Source organism: Myotis yumanensis, unplaced genomic scaffold (assembly GCF_028538775.1).
Source record: "Myotis yumanensis isolate MYYU_CA2020_CCGP unplaced genomic scaffold, mMyoYum1.0.hap1 SCAF_5, whole genome shotgun sequence".
Taxonomy (NCBI): domain Eukaryota; kingdom Metazoa; phylum Chordata; class Mammalia; order Chiroptera; family Vespertilionidae; genus Myotis; species Myotis yumanensis.
In genome coordinates, this window is record NW_027223756.1 from 15,855,315 (window position 1) to 15,875,894 (window position 20,580).

At 37.4% G+C, this 20,580-nt stretch overlaps 1 protein-coding gene across 2 annotated transcripts; it reads left to right on the top strand.

The window, feature by feature from the left end:
• The first annotated feature begins 636 nt into the window (after positions 1-636).
• On the top strand, positions 637-19,975 carry SOX30 (SRY-box transcription factor 30). 2 transcript variants are annotated; one of them, XM_070417096.1, is made up of 5 exons: positions 637-1,633; positions 3,242-3,481; positions 6,188-6,367; positions 9,147-9,639; positions 19,594-19,975. In XM_070417096.1, the coding sequence occupies exons 1-5, from the start codon at positions 637-639 to the stop codon at positions 19,973-19,975; spliced, it is 2,292 nt and encodes a 763-aa protein (XP_070273197.1). The 2 variants fall into 2 exon arrangements, with proteins under 2 accessions (XP_070273197.1, XP_070273198.1); XM_070417097.1 differs by lacking the exon at positions 9,147-9,639 and having other exon boundaries at positions 19,594-19,712.
• The last annotated feature ends 605 nt before the right edge of the window (positions 19,976-20,580 follow it).

The window sequence follows — 20,580 nt, forward strand, 5'->3', positions numbered from 1 at the left end:
TTACAGTTCAACTAGCACAATCGCACCAAGTTGAACCCTCTTCCCAGCAAGGAAATCAACTAATGGGGTTTTTGCGAAGTTGCAAACTCAACCCCCTCCCCCCTTTTCTCCTTGGCATAGAATCAAAGGCCTCCGGTGTCCCGAGGGTCTATGGTGTGTCCTGGCAGCACAAACAAACCGCGTACAAGGCTGGGTCCTCCAAACCGTATAAGGGACTCACGCGACTTTAGGTCGGTGGCACAGAACCACGCAGTTTCCCGGGCAACGCCATTGTCCGCGCTCTGGGCGGGGGAGGGGTAACTAAGAACAACGGCCGTAAGAGAACGCGGGAAGAAAAGGCGAGTCAGAGAAAAAAGGAGAAAATGGGCGGCACGTGCGGCGGCTCCCGCCATCGCGGGTGATTCGAGGACTCGGCACAAGGCGAGAGAGCGCGCCTCTGATTGGCGGCGCCGGGGTCCGGGGCCGCCTGTGATTGGGCGAGGCCTCACAGAGGCCTGTTTTTTTTTGAACCGCGTAGGGTTCTGGGTAGCAAAGGCCTTGGAAGGGTCTTAACCGAAAGAGGGAGGGGGCAGGTCGCCAACAAACGGCTGAGATCACAATCCGTCTGGGACCCGGCCGGGGCGTTCCCCTACGTCCATGGAGAGAGCCAGGCCCGAGCCGTCGCCTCAGCCACGCCAACTGCCGCGGGCGACCCCGCCGCGCCCACTGCGCCCCGCTCCGCCCCAGCTGCCGGTCGAGGGCACCCCCTTTCGCCCTCCGTCGCCCCCAGCCCCGTGCGCGGCCGCCATCGCGACCGTGGCCTCGCCGTGCGGGGAAGTACCGGCGTCGGGCGTACAGCCCCCCGTACGGCGGCTGCTACAGGTGAAGCCGGAGCAGGTGTTGCTGCTGCCGCCAGGGCCACCGCTGCCTCCGGCGAGGGACGAAGACGCCGCCGCCTCGCCCGCGCAGGCGCGGCTGCTGCAGTTGAGGCCGGAGCTGCTGCTGCTGCCGCCGCCGCCGCCGCCCACACCCGAGGGCGCCCCCTGCAGGCCCGAGGTGCACCCGGTGCCGCCCCAGGTGCTGCAGGTCAAGGCCGAGAAGCAGGAGCTGGGGCCCGGCTCGGATCCCTCCGCGGGGCCTCGGAGGGCTGTCGAGGCGAGCCCGAGGCCCTCCAGGACGGCCAAGGTGGAAGGCCCCGGGCCGGCCCTGGACAGTCGCCGGGGGGACCAGAAGAAGAGCAAGTTGGAGGTGGAGGAGGTCATGCGGGCCGCGGAGAAAGGCGGGGAAGGCAAAAGCCTGACGGCCATCAGAGAGAGAATCATCAAGACCGAGGAGCCGGAGAGACTCCACGAGGACTGCCGACTCGACAGGGAGCCCGCGTCTAATGGGCTGGTCCATGGCGGCAAGGAGGTCATCCTGGCCCAGCCGTCCAGCGCCTTCGGGCCGCACCAGCAAGACCTCAGGATCCCATTGACTCTCCACACGGTCTCCCCTGGGGCCCAGATCCAGTTTCAGGGACCGCCACCTTCAGAGCTGATACGCTTGACCAAGGTCCCCCTGACACCAGTGCCTATTAAAATGCAGTCCTTGCTGGAGCCTTCTGTAAAAATTGAAACCAAAGATGTCCCGCTCACCGTGCTTCCCTCAGACGCAGGTATTAGACGGCAGGGGAATCTGGTTTTCAGATTTCGTCTATGTTGTCCCATAGCTGACAGGTCAGCAGTTCAGAAGCCTAAACTAGAAAAATAAAATCATGGAACTGATTCTTTTCAGGGCAAAGTCTGCACAGGTATCACTTCTGATTGACTTGTACATATGCCAGTAAAATACACTAACACGTTCAAGATTACCCAACATTTTTTTTAATTAAGGCCCAATGAAGTTGAGATTTAGATGTGACTAATGTTTACACACAAAAATAGAAATATTTTTGCTAGATGATACAAAGCCCTCGGTTTATAGGTTTATATGCTACAGATAATATTTTAAAATATTATAGTAGATAAATATTTTTTGCATGTATCAAGAAGCCAAAGAAAAAATTGTGTTTAATGAAAAAAATGGTTATTATTAAAATAAAATAATTTAGAGGTGATTTTTCTTCTTTAAAAAGGAACAGTAGACATTGTTCTGGAAGAAAACAGTACATGATTAAATGTAACATTTTAGAATTATAAAAGCTAAGGACTTAGAAAAATTTGGAAAATGAAAATGCTGTAGAATAAGCTAAAAATGTTTTCAAAGAAGTGACTATAGTTATAGTGGTAACAACTACAAGTAGTTATTTAATTCTATCCATTATTTCTGAATATATAGCTAGAAAATTTCTTATTTCAGGTTTCAGACAAAACACTATGCCAATGAATGTCATAAGAAGTTATATTAATCTTCATGTTTCATTAACTTTCATATTTATTGTTTTTGTTACTTTCTTTACTGATTCTTTCTCCTCACTTGAACCTCTTATTTTTAACTTCAGTATTTTTTAAATGTTTTCATTTTCTAAAGGAAAGGGAAAGCTTTCTTTATAATACTTATTTTATCCTTTGTGCATTAAAAAAATCATATATCAAGTAACCCTAAAGAGAAACAATATAAGAAGTTTATAGATAGTTGTTTTTGATGAATTCTGTAAGAGATATGTAAGAGAGATGAATTTAGATATGACAACTTACGTTATTGTAATATCAACTGGGTCTGTGATTCTTAAAAAGTCACTTGGGACTAGTGTTGACCCATATTGGTAGGAGTTTCACCTTCATAATGAAATATAACTAATATAATATTATAATATTATAAATATTTTGCTTGAATGGACACTACAATGGCATGTAAATGAGTTCCTTGAAACATTGTGGGAGCACCTACCTAGTGCTAGGATTATAGTCATCAATTATGTCATAGTTCAACCTTGTCCCCCATTAATAGAATAATTTTTAATGGAAAGTAAATGGTAATGATTGTTAGAGGTATTGATAAAGCTCAAAGAAGTAATAATCCAGCGGTTTATTGTCTTCAACATTATTCCACAATATCTTAAACAATATTATTATTTTGAGAAATAGAAGAGTCATTCTACAGTTTAGAATGCTGAGTTCGGGGGTAATGAGTTCTGGAACACTGGCAGTTCTTTGGCTATCTTCAAATGTATATTTTCTCCAGATAGTGAAAAAATAAAAACGGAGGTGCATTTCACTTTAAAATTGTATGTGTGAGTGTGTGTGAAACACATTAATTTAGTCTCTTAATTTTTGTCATGTAGGAATACCAGATACTCCCTTCAGTAAGGACAGAAATGGCCATGTGAAGCGACCCATGAATGCATTTATGGTTTGGGCAAGGATCCACCGGCCAGCACTAGCCAAAGCTAACCCAGCAGCTAACAATGCAGAAATCAGTGTCCAGCTTGGGTTAGAGTGGAACAAACTTAGTGAAGAACAAAAGAAACCTTATTATGATGAAGCGCAAAAGATTAAAGAAAAGCACAGAGAGGAATTTCCTGGTAATCAAATGAACAAAGCTTCTAATTTCTTTTAAATAAATTTATTTAGGTAAAGATTTGGTTAGGCTGAGATTGAAAGACAAAATGTGTAATCTTTTTTCTAATCTGATATATATAATAACGAACAATGGCTAATATACTAATGATTGATACTGGGCATAAGTTTCGTTAAACAGAACCAATTAGAGGGCCATCTAGTCTTATTTGCTAACGCAAACCAGGGGACATACAGTTTTATTGTGTTTTTGATTAAATATATAGATATAAACTTCTGAAGATAAAAGCTCCAGAATTCTAGGCTATAGTTTTGTAAACATACCAGAAAAGTTTTAAAATTATAGCAATAGGAAAAAAAAAGGCATGCACACTTAAAGGCACCAGGCTCTATTTTAATATTATATGATTATCAGAACATAGTCCTGCCTTTTGATTGATAGATTTATCCTCATCATGATGTAATTTGAAATGAATTCTGATTTCTTCCCCAGCAGTGGGGACATTAAGATTAAGTCTGGGCCCTGCCAGCATGGCTCAGTGGTTGAACATCGACCTATGAACCGGGAAGGTCATGGTTCAATTCCTACTCGGGGTACATGCCTGGGTTGTGGGCTCAATCCTCAGTGTGGGGCGTGCAGGAGACAGCCAATCAATGATTCTCATCATTGATGTTCCTCTCTCTCTCTCCCTCTCCCTTCCTCTCTGAAATCACTAATATATGTATATATATACTTTTTTTTTTTTTTAAAGATTAAGCTTGGGATAGCAGCCAGCATAACTGTGCATGGTAGAAAAATAATTACTCCCTCTGTCCCATAATAATAATAGCAGTTGATGAATGTAATTTGTCCCATAGTAATAATAGCAAAAGAAAATAAATATAGAATGCAACATTTATTATAAAAAAAACTAGATTAAATTAATAAATTAAAAATAGTACTCCTAATTTTTATTTTGAGTGTCCACATAATTTCTGGATTTTTTCTATAATTTTGTTACTGCATTTTAAACTTGTAGGTAGGCTCCCTTGGCTGCGAAGCTTTGCTCTCCCTATATGCGTGAGCTTAAAATTATTCGCGCCATCGTTCTTCATTGCTTCCAGCATAACTTGTTGAAGTGACAGAAATGTATTATCCAGTATTTTGGGAGAAATATTATCAATGGCTAATATGGTGTCTCTTCTGCTAAGAGGAATATGTCTAAGTTTTTCAAGTTTTTCTCCATAATCTTTGCATTTATGTCCACAGTTTTGTTTTTTCAAAGAATCAACATTAGCATAAGATTCTCCTTGACAGTTATTTTCGGAAGCACGTTTCCAAATTCTTGATATGGTCATTCTGTTGCACTTAAATTGTTTTGCAGCTAACGTAATTGCACCTTTCTGCAACTTTTTCTTTTTCTTTTGATGCATCAAGAACTGGACAATCGCAACTCGATCTTTGCTTGAAAACTCTTTTTTTCATCTTACTTTTACAATGGGTTGATACTCAACTGAAATAAAACAATTGATTTTGATCAGCGGATGAAGTCAGAAAAATAATTATAATTTGTAATAATTAGATTAACCTAAAAATTGAAAGATGTATCAAAACAAATGACAGATGTCATGAAACATTGATTTTGATTGAAGGCTTCGCAATTTTGCGCTACAACATAACTTACAGCTGCATTCACCAATAATTCCCATTTAAATATTCACTTGCTACTATTTTTATGGGACAGAGGAAGTATTTTTTCTAAAGTATGAGCAAAGAGGTTCTGGGGGTGGGAAGTCAGAGGCAGCAATTATAGGGAACCAGCAATTCTGGTTATACTGTAGCTATAACTGTCATAATGCCACTCTTCTGACTTTGGAAGGAAATTTGGTTATTTGGACTTGGAGACTGCCAAGTCTAGGTGAGTGACTTCCTAAACGAGGCATAACAATAGTGATTGCTCATTATGACCATTTCAGTGTAAGATATAGGCAATTGTATCTTAGAGAAAGTCAGAAATAGGAGACAGATACTTTCTTACTGGGGCATTGTTTTATAGGTAGAGGAAAAGCTTTGGGATTCAGACTTAATGCCTTTAATGTTGTTTTACTAAGATTCCATGTGTTTGGGTATCAGACATTTGACTTTACTTTCTTTGAATTATCACAATGTTGGCCACTACTTAGAAGCTATATGGATATATATGCTAAAATGCATAGAAATAGTATTATAGAGCTGGAAAAGATACTTTAGACAATAACTTATTTTTTTAAAAACTTAGCTAACAATGCAGAAATCAGTGTCTAGGTTTTCAGTTGTTGGTATAGAAAATAATACAATAATAAATACTAATACTAATACTAATACTAATTAATAAATACTAATACTAAGTTTATTCTTGTAGACTTTTGCCCCAGCCTATGTGTAAAGAACTATTTAAAGGCTATATAGGGCCCTATCCAGCTTGGCTCAGTGGATAAAGTGTCAGCCTGCGGACTGAAAGGCCCCAGGTTCAATTCCAGCCAAGGGCACATGCCTGGGTTGCGGGCTCAATCCCCACTGCGGGGTGTGCAGGAGGCAGCCGATCAATGATTCTCTCTCATCATTGATGTTTCTATCTCTCTCTACTTCTCCCTTTCTCTCTGAAATCAATAAAGAAATATATGTTTTAAAAAAATAAAAGCTATATAGGGTCCATATGTTCAAATTAAAAATAGTTTATTTTCTTCTATAGGTTGGGTTTATCAGCCTCGGCCAGGGAAGCGAAAACGCTTCCCTCTAAGTGTTTCCAATGTATTTTCTGGTACCACACAGAATATCACCTCTCCAAATCCTACAACAATTTATCCTTATCGCTCACCTACCTACTCTGTGGTAATTCCCAGCCTACAAAATACCATCATTCATCCAGTTGGTGAGTTGGTTTTATAGTAGATTATGAATCTTTTAAATAGCTGTGTGAAAATTTTACCTTAAGTTGAAATTTTGCTTCTGTTAGCTTAAGAATTAAGAAAAACAATATTAAGGGGGGAAATGGAGAAAGTGAAAACATTAAATCAGAGAAGGAAAATTTTCAGTAGACATCAAAGAAGTTGGTTTGTCAGAGTGGCAAAGATACCATGTGCAAAGCCTCAGACCTTTTAAGGAAATCAGGATGAGTCCACAGAATAGGCAGGTAATGTAGGAAACGTCTGAGGTCACTCAGTAGAAAAGAAAGTGTCTTTTTACTATCAGCATGAAAGAATGCCTTACTAATGGGGTATGAGGCACCCTGTCCTGGAATTTAGTAATGATGACTAATCATTAAGACTGTTTTCTTGCTGCTCTAGAAAAGCAATGGAAGTAATCTATTTTTTACCAAATATTTGTCTCGTTATATTGTCTTTCCCTAAATTTCTCTTCTTTTATGAGTTCTTTACAACATTTTTGTCTGTTGCATTTAAGAACCCCAAATTAAGAATCTAGTAGCAAAACTTGTTATAGAGCTATCCATCATTGGTTTGTTCTTCCAGAACCTATTTTAACCACATATTAGGCAGAGCTTTATACATCCACTACCTAAAGCTACCTGCTCAGATCCTCTGGTAATAAAGCCACCTCTATGTGCTGAGAGATTTAGATATCTTGAAAGTTGACTTATTAGAATCTTATGCATTTTCACCTTTTTTTCTATAACATTTTAGCAGTTGATAGCAACGAAGTCACATTCAGCATGTCTAGGCTGAAAAGATGCAGAAAGCACTGAGTTTATATCCTTGTTCTTTCCCAGCCCAGTTAGGCACTTTTACCCTCCCCTATTGGCAGGATCTCTGTAAGCCTGTATTTCTACCTAGGCTTAATTATGCTTTTGTTAACTTACTTTGTTTTGTCTGTTACCTTATTTATGGCTTCTGTTTTCACAATCTGTTTCTTAATCTCTTTTTTCTAAGACCGTCCCCTTCCATCTGCTTTTACTCACTGTTAAATGCTGTATATTTGCCCAGGGACAAATTTATCAATGTTCTTATCTGAGGCAGCTGACAGTTTTATACAATATACAGTTGACCTTTAAACAACATGGGTTTGAACTGCATGCATCCACTTATACACAGATATTTTCCCCAATACATTCAGTAGACTCTCTGTATCAGCCAGCTCTGCAACCGTGATTCAACCAACAGTAAATACTATTTTCGATCAATGGCTATCGAGGGCCAACTGTATTCATGGTCCTACCCTATTTTATATAGGAGACTTGAGCATCCTCAGATTTTGGTATTCGAGAGGGTCCTGAAACCAATCTTCATGGGATAACAAGGGCGGACTATATTTATGCAATTCTGAGGAAAGACAATTAGCAGGAAAGATCAAATACAGAGTTGTTTTACATGTATTTAAAAATTCTGCCATATCTGTCATGCTCTGCTGCAATAAGATTCCTTTCATATCTACTACAAATTGACCTGTGGCAAATCCTGTTCTCACTTGGGAATTTCCCACCATATTCACATTGAATGCAATAAAGTAAAATAATTTTACTAATTGTTTCTTTAGCTTTTTCAATTAAAAAAATTAAATGCCATTCATAATTTAGTATACAAAATAAAATAGAAATTATGCATGCCACTACATGGAAACCTCTATTTTTTTTTAAATAAATTTTATTGATTTTTTACAGAGAGGAAGGGAGAGGGACAGAGAGGCAGAAACATCAATCAGCTGCCTCCTGCACACCCCCCACTGGGGATGTACCCACAACCACTGTACATGCCATTGACCGGAATCGAACCTGGGACCTTTCAGTCTGAAGGCCGACGCTCTATCCACTGAGCCAAACCGGTTAGGGCAGGAAACCTCTATTGATGTTAAAAATAAATTAATATGTTTAGATAATAGAAAATTCAAACAGTATTGACAAATATAAAATGAAAATCTGGCTTTTTCTTCTGCTTCACTGCCCGGCCTCTCCTCCCAGACATCTGCTCCTTAAAAGTAACCTCTGTCAGTGGTTTCATATTATTTATTTTAGAAACATTTATATATACATACCAATATTGCATGCATTTGTCTTGTATTTCATCACTCAGTTTTATTCATTAAAAAATAGTTGAGCTTCTATTCAATGTCAAGAAGAATTTAGAGCCTGGAGATAACAGCAGTGAACAAAACAAAAGGTCTCTCCTCTCATGGCACTTAGAATCTAGTTCAGAAAGAGAAACCAAACAATCTCTATATATAAAAGCCTAAGTGACCGTTCTTACTGGACGACCAGACGGTAGCTATGATACACACTGACCACCAGGGGGCAGACGCTCAATGCAGGAGCTACCCCCTGGTGGTCAGTGTGCTCCCACAGCCAACCTCCCACAGCCGACCAACCTCCTGTGGTCCCTCCCCCCAGCGATCGGCCCCAATCAGGACTGGGAAAGATGGCCCCGATCAGCCCCTGATAGCCAGCCAGGCCGAGGGACCCCACCCATGCATGAATTCATGCACCAGGCCTCTAGTATAAAATAAGTAAACAAGATGACTTCAGTTTGTTCAAAATGCTGTGAAGGAAATAGATAGAGGGGATTGATATTGGTGATGCTGTTACTAGTAGGTAAGGTGGTTACAAAGGCTTCTGGTTGAAGAGTTTATTAAATTCAACTGAAACATGAAAAACATGGAGTGACTCAATTAATGCTTGACCTATGCTCTTTTTATTTCTGAAGGTGAAGCCCCACCTGCCATCCAGTTGCCCACACCTGCAGTCCAGCGTCTAAGCCCCATCACACTTTTCCAGCCTGCCGTCTCCAGTACTGCCCAGGTGGCTGTTCAGGCTCCAAATCTGCCCCTCTGCCCAGCAATCTCACCCCAGCGCTTTGCTGGGCCCTCCCAAACGGACACTCATCAGCTGCATTCTGGAGCCAGTCACTCTGTAAAGAGACCTACACCTGTCTCTCCGGAGAGCTCCAATAGGATTTCAACTAGTGCAAGTACTGCCCATGCCAGATTTGCAACCTCGCCCATCCAACCTCCCAAGGAGTATCCAAGCGTTTCCACTTGTCCCAGAGGTGCTCCAATCCCCCAGGCTCCTCCTCTTCCACACTCACACGTCTACCAGACCCCACCCCTTGGCCATCCAGCCACACTATTTGGGACACCACCTCGATTCTCTTTTCATCATCCTTACTTCCTGCCTGGACCTCACTACTTCCCATCAAGGTAAAGGAACTTTTATTTCTTTTCACCTACAAATACATCTAATGAATTTTCATCTCTGAAGGAATCTCTTTTTTACTGAAAAAGGGACTTCCTCATTTCTGCTTGGAATCTAATTTAGATTAGAGGCTGAATAAGGGCCAAGCAGTTAACATAAATACATGAAGGGGGCTAAATGAGGACGGGGGTCGGGGAGCCAAAGAGAGTACATGCCCCATGTAATAGGGCAACTGCTTCAGGTCTAGCCAACTGTTGCCACATGAAATATGGGTGCCAATGTTGCCAGATCTGATTTTTCATGAGAAAATAGTTATAAGGGACCTTGAGATTATTTAGTCAACCCCTCTTACTGTATAGACCTATGTTTCTCAAATGTTATATGTATATGAATCACATGTGATCTTGTTAAAATGCAGATTCTGAGTCGGTAGGTCTGGTGTATTTCATTTAAGAATGTCAAAGCAGTACGTCAGCTATAAACAAACTGCATATAGTTTTTCAAAAGAGAAGACCAGCCTTGTAAATTACATTGTTTGCTTTTCTAACTTCTACCTGTATGTATATGATGATAATTTCCCCAAGGAAATGAATAATCTTATTTATGCTTGTTTAGATAGCATATTTCAGTAAAATCCAGCCTGGCTAAATAACAAACTTAATTGAGCCCCCCTCAATTTTCTTATTGTCTCTGCTCCCAACTGATAACAGAATCTTCTATAAAGAATATTCTCCCCTAATCTAATCCATTCATGTGTGGAATTATTCAATCATTTCAATACCATATTTGAAATGACATTTGATATACATATCAACTATGTAAATATATATCAAATATAAATATTTTCCAGAAGTCTATTTTGCCCTATATATCTAAAGTAAAAATCAAAGAGGTTAGCCAATATAAACAAGGAGTTATTGTATAAAACACATGGACTCAAAAGTACTGATCCCTAGCTCTTGGAGCTAACATCTTTCTCCCTTCAAATCTTAACCATCTTCATACTGTGCTTATTGAAACAATTTCTTCCTGTACTACATTAATTTCTTAGTTTAGTTCTTTTTTTTAATCCCTTTCACCTCTTCTTTCTCCTCCTTGCAGTATTTATAGTTTTACAAAGAGATATCTAGGATATTTTCATGTTGGCCATTGAGTAAATAAGTATATTTAAAAGTTTATTGAAAGTATGTATATAGAAAGGATGTAAAAGACAAATGGGAATTTGTTAGCTTAAAATATATAGAAAATATAATCATATATATTTATGCATATATACCGTATTCACATACATACATACATATACATGTATGGGAAGGTAAGTCCAAAGAATTCCCAGGTTTATGAGAATATATAGAATCTTAACTGTAAAATTTCAAAACAACATATCAAGGTTAAAATAAATTATCCTTTACCTTTGGGTTATAAGCCTATTTAAGAATTTGATTGAAGTTGTGGACCATTTCCCATAATAATGCACATCTACAGACATATACAATGTTTTTCATAAGTCTTATGGAGGAGGAAACTTAAAGGCCTCAAACAAATATGTTAGGCTAAGCTAACATGGAATACCTTCTGCTGTAACTATCTAGAAATATGAAATTTAAATATTAACAACTTAATACCCAGCTGAACTTATCGTTTCCTTTGCTGTGTGGAAGTTTTTTAGTTTGATGTAGGGACATGTGCTTATTTTTGCTTTTGGTGTCAAATTCAAAATATCATCGCTAAGGCCAATGTGAAGGAGCTATGTTTTCTTCTTAGAGTTTTATGTTCTTATGTTCAAGTCTTTAACCCATTTTGAGTTGATTTTGTGTTATCATATAATAGAGGGGGTTCAGTTTCATTCTTTTGCATGTGACAATCTAGTTTTCCATTTATTGAAGATATTATTTTTCCCCATATATTCTTGGCTCCTTTGTCATAAGTTAACTGATCATATATATATGTGGGCTTATATCTGGGTTCTCTATTTTATTCCATTGACCTATGTGTCTATTTAATGACAATAGCATACTGTTTTGATTATGTAGCTTTGTAATATAATTTTAAACCAGGGAATATAATGCCTCCAGATTTGTTGCTCTTTCTCAAGTTTGCTTTGGCTATTTGGGGTCTTTTGTGATTCCATACAAATTTTAGAATTGTTTGCTCTATATCTTTAAAAAATGCCATTCGAAGTTTGATAGTCATTGCATTGAATCTGTAGATTGCGTTGGATAGTGTAGAAATTTTAACAATATTATTTATTCCAATCTATGAACATGCAATATTTTTCCATTTATTTGTGTTTTCTTCAATCTCTTTCATTAGTGTCTCATAGTTTTCAGTGTTTTGGTCTTTTACCTCCTTGGTTAAATTTATTCTTAGGTATTTTATCCTTTTTGATGCATTTATAGATGGGATTATTTTCTTAAATTTTCTGAGATTTTGTTGTTAGTGTATAGAAGCACAACTGGTTTTTTGCTTATTGATTCTGTATCCTGCACATTTATTGAATTAATTGATTAGTTCCAATGGTTTTTTGGTGGAATCTTTAGGGGTTTCTATATATAATGTCATCTACTAATAGAGATAGTTTTATGGTTTTTTCTTGCCTAATTGCTCTTGCTATGACTTCTAATACTATGTTGAGAAAAGTGGCAAGAGTGGGTATCTTTGTCTTGTTTCAGCTTTTCAATGTTATCTGTGAATACTTAACTTTAAATAATGGATAGAAAACTATACATCCAAAGATGGGATGAAGATCAGTAAGGAACTAGAAGCCTGTACAATACTTTGAACCAAGTAGATCTAAATATATACATATAAAGTACTTCAACAACAAAATATATATTTTTTTCAAATGCACATGATATATTCTGTAGGATAGACCATATGTTAGATCACATGGTAAGTCTCAAAAACTTTAAAAGATTGAAATCATACATAGTTTCTTCTTTAGTTATGGAATAAAACTAGTAATCAATAACAAAGAAAACTGGAAAATTTACAAGTATATGGAAATTAAACAACACAGTCTTAAACAACCAATGGTCAAATAAGCCATCATGAAGGGAATTTAAAAAATACTTTGAGAAGAATGACAATGAAAATACAACATACAAAAACTTAAGGGATTTTATAGTGAAAGCAGTGCTGATAGAGAAGTTTATAACTGCAATGGCCTATATTTAAAAGGAAAGATCTCGCCTGACCGGTGTGGTTCAGTGGTTGAGCTTCCACCTATGAACCAGGAGGCCACGCTTGGATTCCCAGTCAGGGCACATACCTGGGTAGTGGGCTCAATCCCTGGTGGAGGGCATGCAGGAGGCAGCCAATCAATGATTCTCTTTCATCATTGATGTTTCTATCTCTCTCTTTGTCTCCCTTTCTCTCTCTCTAAAATCAATAAAAACATATTTTTTTAAAAAAAGAAAGATCTCATGCCGAAACCGGTTTGGCTCAATGGATAGAGTGTCGGCCTGCAGACTGAAAGGTCCCGGGTTCACATAGAAAGGGAATGGACTGACTATTCTTGGGGGGGGGGGGGGGGGGGGGGGGGGGAGAAAGGGGTGTGGGGGTGAGTGAAGAGATTAGACAACAATCGTGCACCTATGGATGAGGACAGTGGGTGGGGAGTGAGGGCAGAGGGTGGGGTTGGAACTGGGTGGAGGGGAGTTATGGTGGGAAAAAAGAGTAACTAATGTAATAATCTGAACAATAAAGATTTAATTAAAAAAAAAAAAAAAAGAAAGGTCCCGGGTTCAATTCCAGGCTAGGGCATGTACCTGGGTTGCGGGCACATCCCCAGTAGGGGATGTGCAGGAGGCAGCTGATTGATGTTTCTCTCTCATTGATGTTTCTGGCTCTCTATCTCTCTCTCTTCCTCTCTGTAAAGAATCAATAAAATATATTTTTTAAAAAATATCTCAAATCAACAACCTAACTTTACACCTTAAGGAACTGAAAAAAGAAGAACAAAGAAAACCCAAAGCTGGCAGAAGGAAGGAATTAATAATGATCTGAGATAAATGCAATAAAGGATAGAAAAACAATAGAGAATTTCATAAAATAGAGGAATAAAAGTCAACAAAAGTTGGTCTTTTGAAAAGATCAATAAAATTGACAAAACTTTTAGCTAGACTAAGAATAAAAGAAAGAAGACATATAGCCCTGGCCAAGTAGCTCAGTTGGTTAGAGTGTCATTCCTATATGCCAAGATTGTAGGTTTGATCTCAGGTCAGGGCACATACAGGGATCAACCAATGAATGCATAAATAAGTGGAACAATAAATTGATATTTTTCTCTCTCCTCTCTCCTTCCTCTCTCTCTCTTTCTCTCTCTCTCTCTTCCCCTCTCTTCCTTCCTCTCTCTTTAAAGTTAATAAATAAAAATTGTTTAAAAAGAAAGAAGACAAATTATGAAAATCATATATGAAATTGGTTACATTACTTCTGACCTTACAGGTATAAAAATGATTATAGAAGAATACAGTGAATAATTGTACATCAACTAATTAGGCAACAAAATTGAAATGGACAAATACATGAATTGCCAAAACTGACTTAAGAAGAAACAGAAAATCTGATCAGACTGTATCAAGATATTGAATCAGAAATCAAAAACCTCCCAACAAAGAAAAGCCCTGGACTAGATTGCTTCACTAGTGAATTCTACCAAACATTTAAAGAGGAATTAACATCATTGCTCTCAAACTCTTATAAAAAGTATAAGAGGGAACACTTCTAAGGCCAACATTACTCTGTTACTAAAGCCAAAGATCTCACAAGAAAGAAAATTACAGACCAATGTATCCTATGAATATAGATGTAAAATATACTAAAAAATACTAGCACCTTGAATCTAGCAGCATAGTAAAGGATTGAAAATCAGGAACAAGTAGAACTTACCCCAGGAATGTATGTGTGGCTCAACATTTGAAAATAACTATCACAACAGACTTCATTAATAGAGCGAAGGAACAAAACCACCAGATCATTTCAACTGATGCAGAAAAAAAATTTGATAAAATCCAACACCTTTTTATGACAGAAATCAGTTCCTAATTTCAAACTTATTCAGCAAACTAGGAATATAAGGGAACTTCCTCAACATAATAGAGGACATTTATCAAAAGCCCACACTTAGCCCTAGCCAGTTCGGCTCAGTGGATAGAGCGTCGGCCTGCAGACTCAAGGGTCCCAGGTTCGATTCCGGTCAAGGGCATGTACCTTGGTGGCGGGCACGTCCCCAGTGGGGAGCGTGCAGGAGGCAGCTGATCGATGTTTCTCTCTCATCGATGTTTCTAACTCTCCCTTTTGGGGAAAGTGTCTTAAGTATTTTAAAGCGAATTATAGACATCATATAATCTCACCTGTAAATATATCAGTATGTATATTTACTAGTTAAAGGATTTTAAAAAATGATCTCCTACTGTTTTCATACCTAAAAAATTAATAATTCCTTATTGTTTAATTTTCCTCCATTGTCTCAGAACTGTCTTTTCACAATTGGTTTGTCTAAAACAAGATCCAAGCAAGGAATACACATGGGATGTAATTATGTCTCTTAAGCCTCTTTTATGCTACAATAGTACTTACTTTTTTTTTTTTAATACCACGTGTTTATTGAAGAAATAAGAAATTACCCACATTCTGAATTTGACTTATTACATCCTTGGGTATTGTTTAACATGTTTCCCTATCACCCATTTTTCCTATAAAATGGTAGTTATATCTTGTAACAGGATTAGATTCTGGTTCAGTTTTTTGGTGTTTTTGTTTGTTTGTTTGTTTGTTTGTTTGTTTGTTTTTGCAATGATACCTCATAGGTGGTGCTTTGTACTTTGTATTGTATCACATTAAGAGGTACATAAAGTTTTTATTCGTGATGTTAGAATGATCTGTAGGTTCAGGTACTATCAACCTGATCATAAAGTTCCCCACCTAAAGCAGTGTTTCAAATATTCTCTTCTGTACAGTAGTATCACTTGAAGGTCTCAGACCAAACAAATCAGAATCTTTGGGGGTTAAGAACCTGGGCAGCAGTGTTCTTTCAAAGTTTCTCTATGTAATTCTAATGGTCACTTAAGGTTGAGAAATGCCCGCATAATTATTTTAGTAGCTAAGATGATTGTTACCTTAGACATGAGATTTTCTGATTTGATACTCCATTCATTAGCTGGAATTCTTTCATAAAGAAAAGCTTTCCCTCATCAACTATTCAATTACTTCGAAATTTGGAAGGGCAGGATCAACTCTTGATTCTTGCCACATATCAATGATGCTTGTTTTGTTTTAGGAATATCATTATGAACATTTTCTATATTTGACATGTTTTAAGACTTTGCAGTCATTATTTATTTATATCTTTTGATGCTCAAATTTTCCCATTTTTTGTCCAGTTGGCTTTGTTCCTGTGTCCTTGATCTTTGATTTGATAGCTTTTTTGCTCTCTGGCACAAAGACTTATGTGGTACCTTATTTATACCAGACCTGGAATCAACCATTTTACTCAGGTGTCCAAGTTTCTTTTACTGAAAGTGATATTTAGAAATATCAATTTGGGCAATAGGCATGCTTATTGCTACTGAATTAACAGGGTATCTAGATCTTTTCAGTAAAAATACGTATTTTTCTGAAAAAATTTGAGTTTATATTGATATTTCCAGAATAAATGTAATACTGTAGAGTTTCTCATGAAGTTCTTTGATTTTATGTGCCTAGTATCATTCCCCCCTGAAAATCTTGGTTCCTAATGATAATAAAATCATTACTTATTTGCTTTATCCTACCAAACATGTTTTTTCTGATATACATACACATATATACACGAAGGGAGTATATTTCAAAACAATATCAATAGTTTCAAAGCAGTGATACCATAATAAAATTATTGAATGCAGTTTAAGATTTGTGTTTCTTTTTCTTCATGGTTATATTTTACCAGGAAGGTACAATGCAAATATCAGATTTAAATTATCTTGAAATATCTTTTCTCTGTATATTTGAGACACCTACAGCTTGATGTAAACTTTGTATATTTGCTTTCAATTTTTAGGGACTATTTTTTTAAAACTAAATTTGTTTAAAATTATATAAAATATTTATATAGTTTCAAAATCAGAATTTTCAGATTTGCCTTTAAAAAAAAATCAGGTTTTTTTGCCCTTTAAACCCCATAATACAAGGTACATTTTGAGAAGTCTGGCTTCCCTTCTTGTCTCCTTTCCTCTTTCTTCTCTCCTCCTATAGGTAATCATTTTAATTAGATTTTATTTTATCTTTACATTCTTTCTTTTTGAAAATAAAAGCAAAATGTACATGTATGTGTATATTTAGCAATACATTATTAAATACAACTTCTTTTAAAGCTAATCATACATTGAAAGTGTTTCTGGTTTCCAAAGTACTCAATATACATTGAATGCTCCCAAGTTCCTTATGATAGACCTTTTAAATTGGCAAAACAGGCAATATTACCCCTATTTTATATAAGGAGGCCCTATGGCCCAGATAACTTAAGATTTAACATTACCAGATATGTAAGTGGCACAGCTAGAACTAGTGCCCAGGTAGTGTGCTGTGGTGGTTAGGATAACAAGTTCTGCCTGATTCTATTTTACTGGTTGCTAATTATATGACTTTGAGAAAGTTGCTTAATCTCTTTAAGACTCCATTCCCTAAAAAAAAAAAAAAAAAAAGACTCCATTCCCTTATCTGTAAAGTGGAGATATTACAGTATCTATATCATAGAGTGGTTCCAAGGAATATTTAAGATAACATATATACTCCTTAGCCACTGTTTAGAAAACATAATAAATGCTTATTAGATGCTGACTAATATTATTATTCTAATAATTCTGTTTGATGCTTTTCTCACTATACCATGATGCTTCTAGTTAATCATTTTCATCTATATAACCTTCTAGGATTGTCCTTGTCTTAGTATTTTTTATTCTCTGAATATAACACTAACTATTTTTTAAAAATACCAATATAGCCATGTGTTGTTTGCATTTCAGACTTCAGCACATGCCTAGTATACACCTAGATTTTAGGCCTATTTTAAACAAATTCTCTATTAAGCCCTACATAGTATCTTGCCTATATTTAGTCCAGGAAAAAAGTAGTGGTTGAATTGTTTCTACTGGTGAATGCTTGGTGGAGGAGGTAGCTTTGAGCACCCCCCTGAAGTATCATGGATGGAGTGACCCTAAGGTGGAACGGGTACAGGAGCTAAGTCATAGTAACTGGAAGCACAATTGTTCAGGACATATGCACTGAATTAAAAATGCCCGAATGAGATTGTGGCAGTAGGAATGGAAACCTGAAGCATTTTAGAAACTTGGCCTCATATTTGTGATATTTAACAAGGTCCCTAGTACTTGGAGATTTGGGGCGTGAGACACCAAACCGCTGAATATAACCATATTTTTCAAGAGTTTGAGATGATAGTCTAATATGTTGATCATACTTATGATTTTAAAGGGAAGGAAACAAAGTTTACTTTTTATTTTTTATTTTTAATGTGGGAGCATGAAATAAAACACCCACCTTGTCATAGGTTTTGCTGAGATCATTATGTTTACATGATGTGTCACTAGATGGAGTCCATGAGCCCAGGGAAGTCTTGGTTGGACTTTTCTATATACCTCTTCCTGCAATTCCTAGATTCCTGTTCTGTGCCTTTGAAAGGGAGAAAAGATACTTTTTTAAAAAAGTATCTTTTTGACAAATGGATTGAATGGTAGAATTTTTATATTTGCCTTTAAAAAATGATCAGTGTTTTGCCTTTTAAAAAATCATCAAAATAATTTTTTCCAATTCTTCACATTCCTGCCCTCCAATTTTTTTTTTTTTGAAAAGATCTTTAAAACCACAATTTAATATCAGTTCTAAATATTTCTGGTGTTAACTGTTCTCTTTTTAAAAATATATTTGTATTGATTTCAGAGAGGAGGGGAGAGGGAGAGAGAGAGACAGAAACATCAATGATGAGAGAGAATCATTGATCTGCTGCCTCCGCATGCCCCACACAAGGGATCGAGCCCACAACCCAGCCATGTGCCCTGACTGGGAATCAAATCATGACTTTCTGGTTCATAGTTTGGTGCTCAACCACTGAGCTTTGTTTTAAATATTCATAAGACATTGAAGCTTGCAACAGACTAATGTATTTCAGAGGGAAGGGAGAGGGGCAGGAAGTGATCAACCAAAGAACTTATATGAATATATACATAGCCCATGGACAGACAATAGTGTGGGGAAGGCCTGGGGAGGAAATGGGAACGGGGAAGAGAGGGTCAATGGGGGTTGGGGGGAAGAAAAGGGACATCTGCAATACTTTCAACAATAAAGATAAATTTAAAAAATATTCATAAGAGCAATTATTGCACTGCTTACTAAGTATCAGTTTTTAAAACAGCACAGCACATACCTGTATTTCTAAAACCTTACATGATGTCAGGCAACATGAGAGAAAGGACCAGATAAGTAATTTTTCTTTATCAAGGCTGTCATAAAGAAGCCGAAGGCTGATGATAGATAATAGTCTAGTGCCGTGGTCGGCAAACTGCGGCTCGCGAGCCACATGCGGCTCTTTGGCCCCTTGAGTGTGGCTCTTCCTAAGCCTTAGGAGTACCCTAATTAAGTTAATAACAATGTACCTATATAGTTTAAGTTTAAAAAATTTGGCTCTCAAAAGAAATTTCAATTGTTGTACTGTTGATATTTGGCTCTGTTGACTGATGAGTTTGCCGACCACTGGTCTAGTGAGTCACCTGCTTATTACTTTGCCATTTGTTTTCTGTCAGGGCTAAGCAGTAGTAAAAGAGCAAATGAATACATGACCTGGTAGCAGAAAGTTATCTTGGGAACCTTCCAGAGGATGCAGTTAAACTTGATCAATTAGTCTATATGCGAGACAACATGTAGGCAAGGTATGATCTAATTCCTTTTTTGTCTTTCTGCTGCAGCACGTGTCCCTATAGTCGGCCTCCCTTTGGCTATGGAAATTTTCCAAGTTCAATGCCAGAATGCCTTGGTTATTATGAAGACAGGTACCAAAAACATGAGGCTATGTTTTCAGCTTTAAATAGAGACTATCCTTTCAGAGACTACCCAGAGGAACGCACACACAGTGAAGATTCTCGGAGTTGTGAGAGCATGGATGGGACCTCTTACTATAATAGTCACAGTCACAGTGGGGAAGAATTCCTAAATCCCATGCCTCAGCTCGACATCGGAGTCTTGGAGAATGTCTTAACAGCTCCTACATCAACTCCCTCTAGCATCCAGCAAGTCAATGTCACTGATAGTGACGAGGAGAAAGAAGAAAAAGTGCTTAGGAATTTATAATTTTAAAACAAATATGCACAGAAAATAAACATTTCTTAAAATATATTCTGGGTCAGTTGGTGTGAGAGAAAAAAGCCTAGAATGCTTTGTTGAGAGTTTTCAGCCATGATTTGAGGAGTCAAATCAAATGCAATTTATGCCTTCATAACATTTTTATTAGTGAAACTGGAGTCCTGATGTTTCATCATATGAATATTTAAGATACAAAATAGTTTATTTTTATGGAAGAAATTTGCATCAACATATATTTTCATCACTTTATCTTGGAATGTGCAAAATACCAAATCTTCACAATTATATGTGAGGGAAAAAGGAGTATGACATGACAAGTGTGATTTGTATTTTATTTCAGGATACATTATTTATTTTTCTTATATGATTTTTTGTTTTGTCTTTATGTAATATTTATGGATGTCAATTTTAATGTAACATTTTGAAAATATTTTGATAACTTTTATTAGTGAATTGGGACTGTTACTAAATTTAATTTATACAGATAACCAATTATAACTTTCAAATGTGTTTTAATGTCACCTGGGTAATTCCTTCAGCTAAATTAGTCATTTCTGTTTCTAAACATTTTCATCATCTTTTTTGGATATCTT